Source organism: Electrona antarctica, assembly GCF_951216825.1.
Source record: "Electrona antarctica genome assembly, chromosome: 7".
Taxonomy (NCBI): domain Eukaryota; kingdom Metazoa; phylum Chordata; class Actinopteri; order Myctophiformes; family Myctophidae; genus Electrona; species Electrona antarctica.
Genome location: NC_136812.1, coordinates 43,930,294 through 43,942,308, shown reverse-complemented (window position 1 = coordinate 43,942,308; position 12,015 = coordinate 43,930,294). Strand labels below are relative to the sequence as shown.

General features: G+C 44.4%; 1 protein-coding gene across 1 annotated transcript in view; it reads left to right on the top strand.

The window, feature by feature from the left end:
* ttll7 (tubulin tyrosine ligase-like family, member 7) overlaps positions 1 to 12,015 on the top strand; it is a 126,442-nt gene that overhangs the window by 99,728 nt on the left and 14,699 nt on the right. The window contains exons 18-19 of the mRNA XM_079506225.1: positions 1,397 to 1,477; positions 11,246 to 11,406. Coding sequence (XP_079362351.1) covers positions 1,397 to 1,477; positions 11,246 to 11,406 — 242 coding nt within the window. The remainder of the gene's footprint in view (positions 1 to 1,396; positions 1,478 to 11,245; positions 11,407 to 12,015) is intronic.

The window sequence follows — 12,015 nt, the reverse complement described above, 5'->3', positions numbered from 1 at the left end:
TCATGCTTAATAGAAGTGAATCTGTCTGTGCACGAGTGGATGGGAGGAGCACAGAAGCATGGCCAACAGAATATGTTTCACACACACACACGCGCACACGCACACGCACACGCACACGCACACACACACACACACACACACACACACACCTACAGTTTGCTTTACGGCTTCCCATGGGGAAAATGGTGTTTGCTGGGGTTCTAGCTAGCGTGCTGAGAGCAAAGTGTGCACACCAGCGGGAAGTTGCAGCCTATATAAGTCAACACAGGAACAGTAAGACAGCCTTTAGGCATATCGTGGGAGCCAACACATGGAAAACCCCTTCACTGCCCACAGGACTTTCTTTCTTTTTTTTCTTTTTGCAAAAGCAAACCCTCGACACCTTGGGTTTCTGGTTCAAGAACAACAAAGCTCCACAGTCCACTTCACCGTCAGACTTCCGCCCAGGTCTGCCTAGCATTCAAGTTCAAGCAAAGTACTATTATACACAGACGTGTGAAAGAAAGTATACTGTACTGTACTGTATGTCTGTCTGTCTGGCTGAGTGAAAGGCTTTGAGAATGAGCTCCAGAAAATGAGCTCTTTTTTTTCTCTTTCTTTTTTTGGAGAAAATCCATTCAGTCTTAAAATACGGGAAGAAAGCCAACCACTTCAGGTCAAATTATGCCCCGAGGTAACCTCCAGCGAGCGGAGTGACAGGCAGCTACAGTCTAGCACGAGGTAGACCGCGAAGGTCAGTGGAACGGCTCTCACCGCGGCGGGTCGGCGGGTCCTCAAGTGAGAAAGGCATATTGGCTTCCCAGCCGTTGTCTCTCCGGCGATGCGCATTGATTTCACTTTTCTATTTTATCCATTACAATTCTTTTCTCTTCTTTCCTTTTTTCACCGGCAGTGATCGGATGACGCAACATGGCGGCCGCCCTGACAGAATATGGTAGTAACGATACACCCGCCGGCGGCGTCGGTCAGCCACAGGAAAATGAGCAGTGGGATTAAATGGAGGGAAAAGGAAGCAAAACTATGGGAGAGAGAGAGAGAGAGAGAGAGAGAGAGAGAGAGAGAGAGAGAGAGAGAGAGAGAGAGAGAGAGAGAGAGAGAGAGAGAGAGAGAGAGAGAGAGAGAGAGAGAGAGAGAGAGAGAGAGAGAGAGAGAGAGAGAAGCGTGGAGGAACTGAAGCAGGGTGGGATGGCTGGGGATGCCAGTATTTTTTTTTCTTGAAGACGCTCTGAGGGAGTTTTGTAAGTTTATAGTTTTTTTATTTTTTATTTTTTTCTTAGGCATACTGGCGGCTGGCCTGTGAAATCACGACTAAGTCCTATTTGGTCAATTTGCAAATGATGTGCATGTGCAGGTTTTGTTTGATTATTAATTTGTTCCCACTTTGGTTGATCAACAGATCCTCGACAACTGGAAGTACCACAAACCAAAGGTGGCTTCCTATTGGCTGGTGAAGTTGGACTCTACCAAACAAAGGAAGGTGAGATGTCGTTAATAAATGCTTTTTTGTTGTTTTGAGGCAGCTGTTGAAACAGACTTAAAATGAGAAGCATTCCATTTTGAATCTGTCCTCATTGAACAACTAATGAGGCCCTTTCTTGAATACCAACAATCAGACATACGCAGGCAGGAAGAATACATCCCCCAAAACAAACAGTGACAGAATGCAAATCATTAGCACGCACGCACGCACGCACGCACGCACGCACGCCAACAATGTATAAGAATGGATACAGTATTTACACATTATCAACACTGAATAATAATAGCGAATAATGTGTTAGGCGCCGACAGTGAGTATCTGGATGAATATATATGTACATATCGCACATCATCAACACTATGACTGATACAGTACATCAATTAGCCTTAATAACAGGCATCTGTCACAGTTCAGGGATGTACATCCTGCACATGTCTTTCTCACTATAGCTATTAATCCTGTTTGACTGAGTAATTATCCTGAAAGCTGAATATATTATCTTTGTAAGCTGAATATATTGATACGGTATGTTCAATTTATTAGCTTTTCTCTTTGTCTGTATAGTGTGTAATTGTAATTTGCTCTGTGCAGCACTTTGGTTCGACCTTGGTCGTTGGAAATGTGCCTGTGTGCCATTTACTGTAGATAAATACCTACATATACTGTAGATAAAGTTTGATTTGATCCTAGTAGTCCATGTGCAAGGGCATCCGTCCATTCAGAGTCAGTGGTCAATAGTCATAGTGTAGCCTGATGGCTACTGACACAAAGGACAGTCAGTGGTCTATAGTCATAGTGTAGCCTGATGGCTACTGACACAAAGGACAGTCAGTGGTCTATAGTCATAGTGTAGCCTGATGGCTACTGACACAAAGGACAGTCAGTGGTCTATAGTCATAGTGTAGCCTGATGGCTACTGACACAAAGGACAGTCAGTGGTCTATAGTCATAGTGTAGCCTGGTGGCTACTGACACAAAGGACAGTCAGTGGTCTATAGTCATAGTGTAGCCTGATGGCTACTGACACAAAGGACAGTGAGTGGTCTATAGTCATAGTGTAGCCTGGTGGCTACTGACACAAAGGACAGTCAGTGGTCTATAGTCATAGTGTAGCCTGATGGCTACTGACACAAAGGACAGTGAGTGGTCTATAGTCATAGTGTAGCCTGATGGCTACTGACACAAAGGACAGTCAGTGGTCTATAGTCATAGTGTAGCCTGATGGCTACTGACACAAAGGACAGTCAGTGGTCTATAGTCATAGTGTAGCCTGGTGGCTACTGACACAAAGGACAGTGAGTGGTCTATAGTCATAGTGTAGCCTGGTGGCTACTGACACAAAGGACAGTCAGTGGTCTATAGTCATAGTGTAGCCTGGTGGCTACTGACACAAAGGACAGTCAGTGGTCTATAGTCATAGTGTAGCCTGGTGGCTACTGGCGAGAGGAGGGATGGAGGGATGAGTCTATTGGCTCCCAGTGTAGAAATACTCTGTTACAGGTCCGGAATTCTAAATTTACTTGAGTAAAAGTACAAAGGTATTGTTAAAAAAAAATACCTAGAAAGTACTTAACACAATGCCAGGATTAATTAATGTATTTATCGCGCATTGGCAAGGTTTTCCGCTTGCAACCCTTATTTTGAAGAGCCAAATATCCGTAACAGGGTGTTACGATGACATAATGCTGTGTGTGGTGTATTGACCGGTGGTTGTTGTTCTCTCGCTCGGTGCCTATCACAGCGCCTGCTGTCGGCTGTTGAAAAACCTTGCTTTCACCAGAAACGCCATTAATTGCGCCGATTTGGAGATACAGGCCATTGAAAGCAGCACATAGGCCTCACTCAGACCTTTACTGCATTGCTGTATGCTTGTTGGATGAATGTTGTGTAGTGTCATGGCCGCCCCAATGCATTTCCAATGGGAGTCACATGGTTTGACACAACATTTGTGTTGTATGAGGGGGAGGGGCGCAGTCGAAACACAGCCGAAAGCCATACAACAGCTTGTAGTCCAAAATGTGGACTACAAACCATGTGACTTCCATTGGAAATGCATTGGGGCGGCCATGACACTACACAACATTCATCCAACAAGCATACAGCAATGCAGTAAAGGTCTGAGTGAGGCCATAGAGTGCAAGTGGATGCGCGCGCATCTTCAAAATGTCCCACTTAGGCCTCACTCAGACCTAGGCCTCACTCAGACCTTTACTGCATTGCTGTATGCTTGTTGGATGAATGTTGTGTAGTGTCATGGCCGCCCCAATGCATTTCCAATGGGAGTCACATGGTTTGACACAACATTTGTGTTGTATGAGGGGGAGGGGCGCAGTCGAAACACAGCCGAAAGCCTGTGGAGATGGCTGGAGAACGTCAGAATGCTCGACGCTAGTCCGAAGCGCCGGCGACAGCTATATATATTTATTTTTTATTTTTCATTGAATATCGTATTACTTTTCTTTTTTAATCACATATTTTGAAAATGTTTAATCTTTTCCATCTCAACTGAAAGTGTTAGTAATGACGAGGTGTCTTACATTTAGGGGCTAAAGCTCAGGGACATCTTGACACATAGCGGGGTTCGGGAATGGAACCCTGGTTTTCCCAAGCAGCCTCTCTACCCATTCAGCTATGGCTGCTCATGTGTTGCCAGTATATGAAGACCTCTCTACCCATTCAGCTATGGCTGCTCATGTGTTGCCAGTATATGAAGACCTCTCTCTACCCATTCAGCTATGGCTGCTCATGTGTTGCCAGTATATGAAGATCTTCAGCATCCAGTGAGAACACTCACGTTATTTGTTCCAGTTGTTGCTGTTGGTAGTCATGGCTGCCAGTTCCCACCTGATGTCGTGTGTGAGGTCCGACTGCTCCAGACCGTACTGAATAACTGCTAGCTTACATAAAGTCTTGAGGCTAGGACTGAAGTCTAACACATACAGGTCAGTGGATTTGTTTCCTCCTCTAAAGAGGATGATACGATCTCCCATCATGCAACAGCACATCCTTGACTTCGGAGACGGTCCTTTCCCCTTGGGTTTAACCTTCTTCCAGGAGAAGGTCTCTGGACTGAATTTCCACACATCATTTAACGGGTTACCGGTCCAGCCACCAAATATGTACAGCTCTTCATTGTAGGTAAAGGCTGAATGACCGCTTCGTCCTTCTGGAAGAAGCTGTGCAGAAGGTGTGTTCACACAGTGGTTGGTCTCTGTGTCAAATACTCTGATGGTGTTGTAGTACTGACCCCTAGAGCCTCCAAATACAAACGTCTTTGTCCCAATGATGGTGGCAGTGTGACCCAAAGAAGCAGGAGGTGGAGTTCCTCTGGTGTTAATTAACGACCAGACCATTGTGGTGGTGTCCAACTTGTAGTTGTAATTCGTGTAACAAGTCTGGTTCCTTCCTCCATGAATATACATGACCTTCCCCAAGACACAGGCTGAGTGGTAGTACCTCTCCGTTGGAACAGTCCCAGAAACCTGTGGTTTGAACCATCTGTGGGCGTCGACATCAAACGCATGAAGCACATTGCAGTAACCTGGGTTAGTCAACCCTCCCCAGAGGTAGACAATATCTTCAATCAGCACAGCTGTGTGGCCATAACGCATGGAGGGATCCTCAAGGTGAGGTTCTCTTCCAGGTGTCATCAGAGGCAACTTCCGCCAGCGCAAAGATACTGTGTTCAAGACGTGAACTTCAACCTGGTCACTGTTGCTCACATTATTGTTCCACCCTCCAATCGCATACACCTTGTGTCCGACGGTCACTGCTGCATAATATCCTCGTGGTCCGTTCAGGTTCACAGTCCACCTCAACATTTTACACACAAGGCTGGAAAATCTCAACTCCTCAAGCGTTGTTCTGTAACAGAATGCAGTCACATTGCTCACACCACCACTTATATATTGGTACAGACCTACACGTAACGACTTTATCTTGATGACATCAGACTTGTCCAAATATGGAGTTCCACCCGCCCTGGTGGAGATATGCGCTCCACTGAACACACGCAACCACACTATAGTAATTGCCCGACTTTATTCTGGACAAACATCTTTTTATCATCATGTGGGTCAATGCATCATCATCAGACATAATTACATGTGTACGTGCACGCGCACACACAGACACATACATGCGAGCACGTGCAGCTACGCGCACGCGCAGCTACGCACACGGACGCACGCGTGCACGCACACACGCACACATGCACGCACACACACACACTATGCCAGAGCATAACCTCTGCCCCAAATTGTTCACATCCACCTGTCATAGGACCACCAGGAGTCCTTTCATGTTTTTTTATCCATGCAGATTTTGGCCAAACATCATGTGGCTCTTTACACAATATCTATGAGTACGCTCTCTCTCAGAGTTACAGACCCCCTGGTGTTTCCAGTGAGTTTTCCAACACAGTGTTTTCTATGAAATGTTTGTCGACTACCCTTTTTCACTGACGAAAACTAAATGGAAACTAAAGCGGACTGACCTCATGCTTCCTTCTGTGCATGAGGAGCCTGACATGGGAGAGTTTCCCCGGCCGGACGTATAGCACGTGGAAGGAACACGTTATTCCGACCAGTTCCTTTCCCCTCCATCAGGCGCCCCGGCTGGCCAGGGGGAGGCAGTATAGGGACCAGGATTACTGCATGTTTTTTTTTGTGAGCGTACCTACCCTAGGGGACACAGGGAGAACATGCAAACTCCACACAGAAAGGCCCTTTCGCCCATAAAATTATATTTTATGATTTATATTTATCATAAAATATATATTGAAGTACAACAATACATGGCAACTCGGGGTACACTTCTTTAATATTTCATCATGACTTTTCACAAAAAAACAAATGGATATCATGGGGGGGCAAAAACTATTGCAGCTGGGAACTTCTCCTTTGGTCCACCCATCCCTAGGACATGTGAGAATGGTCTAGTGAAGAAGAAAAAAAAGGAAAAAGCCCATTTCTATCACACAACGCGGGGTCCGTACGCTTTTCCGACCCGCCAAAAATCCGACGGACTATCGCCCGAAATATGGGCTTTTACCGCCAACGGTCCGACATGGCATTATACAGACAATAGTTCCGGCAATGGTCCGACCTAGGCCTCACTCAGACCTTTACTGCATTGCTGTATGCTTGTTGGATGAATGTTGTGTAGTGTCATGGCCGCCCCAATGCATTTCCAATGGGAGTCACATGGTTTGACACAACATTTGTGTTGTATGAGGGGGAGGGGCGCAGTCGAAACACAGCCGAAAGCCATACAACAGCTTGTAGTCCAAAATGTGGACTACAAACCATGTGACTTCCATTGGAAATGCATTGGGGCGGCCATGACACTACACACCATTCATCCAACAAGCATACAGCAATGCAGTAAAGGTCTGAGTGAGGCCTTACACTGTGATGCTAACGAGCGGCAGCTAACGATTCTATCCGATCAAAACATGGATTTTATGCAGAATTAGAAGTATTCAAATGTATTTAAATGTATTCAAATCTTTTGAAAATAGCAGATCTACAAGTTCACAATGTAGACCAGCAATTTTCAAATGGTCAAAATAGGGCTGAAGTGGTTGATCTATGTTCTGTAATAATAATAATAAACATCTACAAAGTAACTAAACTCTTCAAATAATTGTACTGGAGTAAAAAGTACAATATTTGCCTCTGAGATGTAATGGAGTAGAAGTAATATAACATTACTAGAAATTAGAAATACTCAATAAAGAAGATATACCTCAAAGTTTTACGTACAGTACTTGAGTAAATGTACTTGTAGTTACGTTCCACCACTGCTCCCTTGGGTACGCGCTTCCGGAAAGGCCTCCAGATGAAACAGCAGTAATAATGTGCTCTTCACACTCTGTGTTTCTGTCTGATGTTTGACTTCGAGTGAAACGTGCATGTGTGCTTAACGAGCAGTAGCATAGGAGTGGATAACGAGCAGCAGGAGCGTGCCATTGCCGTGCCATATTGTTTAGTATTGTGTATACAGTGTGTACATACAGTAGTACAATATACTGTACATGCGTGTGTGTATGTGACCATCTGTAGCATGCGCACAAGTCTACATGCTTGTCACGCCTGGTGAAATCTATCAGAAAAAGAAAAAAAACATTTGCGCACACACACATATGCACGCGCGCACAAACACGCACGCACCCACGCTGTAATGAGGAGCAAGATATGAAAGGCAGCGCCAAAAGGGAGAGAGAAAGAATGAGGAGCGAGAGAAAATAAAAGAGAGGAAAGCATGATGGAATGCTTAGCACATGGCTCCTAAGTACGCCTCCACATCTTCTAGCAGTGTCGGGCTGACGTCGGGCCGGCAATTAGCCCTCTGCTCTTCAGGCTCCGTTACTGGCCTCTTAGCCTCTTCTGGCGCTCTATTCTCGCGTGGCCAGCCCTCCTCCAATCTCACTCCAATCTGAAGCCTGAGGTATGCTTTGTTGGATGCGGAGGTCGTGCAGCGAAAATAGCCCGTCTACAAGATACGTGCGTACGAATGGTGAGTGGTTACAGTACGTGGACTGATGAAACTCGCAACAGGAGATACAAATTGTGGAAAGTGTGTTTACTGTGTTTCAGACGTCAGACCGGGTGAAACACATCAGAACAATTTGCTGTATATCAGTCAGAATAAATGGAGGGCAGATTCACGAAGACATTGCCTTATAATATACACTGCACCGTACTGTATGTAGTCACCATGAATAGTTAATGTGCGCATCAGGGTAAGCCCCTCCCCCTCTATGGAACGGCTCGCTCGCACACATACACACACACACACACGCACGCACGTTCTTATGACATCACACTACTCACTGTATACATAACATGTGCATGTAAATTGAGTTGTTTTGCGTTATTGTGTGCGATTGTTGTGAAGAAAATAACACTGGCATGCATAGCTTGCGTCTGTGTTTGTTTGTGCATCTGCATTTATTTACAGTGCGCATGTGTTTGTGTTTCCGTGCGCTTGCTCTCTCTCTGCTCTGTCTGTCTACTGTATCATGCTGTGAGATTTGAAAGCTCAATAAGCTGAGAGGAATCCTTGGGCTGGAACACATTCAGCGCCCTAATTAACACGCAGGGTATCGCCTCGTGTTTGCTGCAGTGTAGCGTTACGCTAATGTGAGTCCTGTATGTCCAATGCCTTGTCAGCAGCGGGAGTATTTTTGCCTTAATTGTAGTATGTAGTATTTTTTTTTAATTATTATTATATTTATTTATTTATTTGTTTGTTTTAGCCGCACCAGAGATACAAGAAAAAGTCCCCCCTGTACACTGCAAAATCCTGACTCTAACTCAATCTAACTCTGAGAGAAGTAACTTCAAATAGGAAACACGTCAAAGTAGATTAACCATTTGTGACCAGATTTGACCGAGGGGCTGCCATTGGATTTTTTTGAATTTCCGTTTTTTCATGTCATGTGAAAGCAGGGAATCATAGCTTCAAATTGACATATTGGTTGTTCAGTTTGACCCACCAGGTTTGGAGATATGGCTTATAGAAAAATGTCTTGCAGGAGTAGTGGAAAAAAGACCAAGCAGAGAAAATGGACTTCTAAGCTTTAGTTCAGTGATCTGTGACTTTAGGGGGCGCTGTTTTCCCTTCATTACTCCATTAGTCAACCAGCAGTGTTGCCATGTCTGCTTATTATAATTAGTTGGCCTTGTTTCTAAAGAAAAATAATGCATAGGCCTACTGTACCAATTTTATAATAATTTACAACCTGTTAATAAAAATGTATTTGACAAAAATAAAGTGTAGTTGATTATTTGGGCTTGTTTTTAAAGTGTAGTTGATTATGGAGAGTTGGTAACCAAGTGGACCCTTATTAGATCTTTAACTATCAAGTGTAAAAAGAAACTTTAAAAAGGTCCATTTTGTTTCATTTTACACTCTCAAGATATACATAATTGTTAAACATCTGCATTACTTAATTTACAATAAGTCTACACAATTAGAGAATGTTGTTATCTTGATCGTTTGCCTGTTATCTCTCCTTTTTAAAATAGGCTACTGTATTTATTTGGCCTTTTGTAGTATGAAAAAGGGAAAATAACAGTGGCAGATAAATTAGGCCTATGTAAATGTTCCAGATGAGTACAAATAAAAGAGCTATATGAATGCAATAAATAAAAAAAATAAAAAACAGTAACCAACAGACAACAGGACAGTTTGCTCTCAAACCCTCCCAGCACAAATTGTGCCCTCTTGGCTCTTCTCTTAATTCCTCTGTTTCATTAGCCTGTTATTATTATTATTTGTCTGCAGACCCCCATCTGAAAATAATTTATGCCAGACACAAGATTTGTGTTGTTTGTATGCATGTAGATCCGCTATTTTCGCTTATTTTGGGCTTGTTTTCATATACCGGGTTGCTTATTTCTCTCGCAGAAACTGGCAACCGCACAATGATAGCCGTTAGCTACATTTAGCTAATATATTGATATCAATCCTGTAAGCTAAAACAAGTACATTATCGCGCTATATTACATATCGATGCGATCTGCGTTATTATGACCTTAATTTTCATGGCAGGTACATTCCAAAGCAACTAATAATAACCACGTTATGGTGACATAATGTTACAATGTTTACAATACATTCATTCGAGTCTTCTTCTTCTGCTATTGGAAATAGGAAGCCATTTCCGCATTTTCCATTGTTGTGGTCAACAGTGCCCCCAGCTGGAACATTAGCATGAATTAGCTTTAGGCGGACCAAAATAAACACACTTTTTACAAAATATCGTTGTTAATACTTATTTCTGTGCTATTTCTGTTAGCCAGTTAGTAAAAGACTAGTATTATCTTCCAAAACGATTGTGTACAAAAAGGCGGATTTTAGCGGAATTTGCATACTATAGCAGGGAAGCCGTATGTCTAGTTAGCATTGGTTAACCCAATGGTTATAACATTAGACATAGTGACATGTTTAAGCATTTATTTCATATTTATATGTCGATATCAGCTCTGACATTTATTACAGACCTGCTCTAACATGACATGAATAATAATATAGCTTCAGATTATTTTAGACAGAAAAATAAAAAAGGACAAAGAAAATAGTCTTTCAGCTGTCCTCAACAATTGCCACCCCCGCGATGGCAGGCTCTATATCGCGTGTGGTCACATTTATTGAAACAAATGGAATACAGTTGGCGTTAAAGGCTCGGCGCTCTGGGAGATGTTCTCTAAATTGTGTCAAAGCAGCATGCTAAGCAAAATCAGAGAACATTAGCAACCCCCCCCCCCCCCCCATTGAATTCTAGTTTACTTTAAAGCCTGCATGCACACAAGAATTTCAGTTCAACATGCAGTTTGCATTTGCATTTAAATCAGCATATTTAAATCAGCAGACAAATTCACAAGCATTTGAGCCTATGCCAGCAGACCTGAGCCTATATGCCAGACTATGATCAAAAGGTGGAGTATGGGGTGATGGAGGCAAGCTTGCGTGCAGCAGCAACAGCAGTGTCTGTGAAGGAATGGGGCAGCTGTAGTGAAGCCAAGAGCCGTTAAGGGTGTGAGCTCTGATTGGAGTATGGATGTGTGATGTAACGGTCAGCTGAGATGTGAATGAGGAATAGCTAGGCTGATTAATACAATCAGCTGACTGACAGCTGATTACAGCTAAGGCGTTCAGACTATAACATGCCCCATATATGAACTATTGCAGGCTTCATTTTGTGAATTCTGGGGACAACCTTTGATGTGAATGTTCTCTTCCTCCCTTGTGGTCAAGGTGCTGGACATCGTGCGCACCAACGTTCGCTCGGCACTGCAGCGCATCTGGAGGGAGTCCGACGTGGACAGTCTCCACCTGTACCGTCTCTTCAACCGCGTGTTCAACAGACTGCTGTGGAGCCACGGCCAAGGCCTGTGGAACTGCTTCTCCAATACTGGGTAGGTCCAAGGCCTGTGGAACTGCTTCTCTAACACTGGGTAGGGTCCAAGGCCTGTAGAACTGCTTCTCACTGGGTAGGGTCCAAGGCCTGTGAAACTGCTTATCTAACACTGGGTAGGGTCCAAGGCCTGTAGAACTGCTTCTCTAACACTGGGTAGGGTCCAAGGCCTGTAGAACTGCTTCTCTAACACTGGGTAGGTCCAAGGCCTGTAGAACTGCTTCTCACTGGGTAGGTCCAAGGCCTGTGGAACTGCTTCTCCAACAGTGGGTAGGGTCCAAGGCCTGTGGAACTGCTTCTTCAACGCTGGGTAGGTCCCAAGGCCTGTGGAACTGCTTCTCACTGGGTAGGTCCAAGGCCTGTGGAACTGCTTCTCACTGGGTAGGTCCAAGGCCTGTGGAACTGCTTCTCCAACACTGGGTAGGTCCAAGGCCTGTGGAACTGCTTCTCACTGGGTAGGTCCAAGGCCTGTGGAACTGCTTCTCCAACGCTGGGTAGGTCCCAAGGCCTGTGGAACTGCTTCTCCAACGCTGGGTAGGTCCAAGGCCTGTGGAACTGCTTCTCCAACGCTGGGTAGGTCCAAGGCCTGTGGAACTGCTTCTCCAACGCT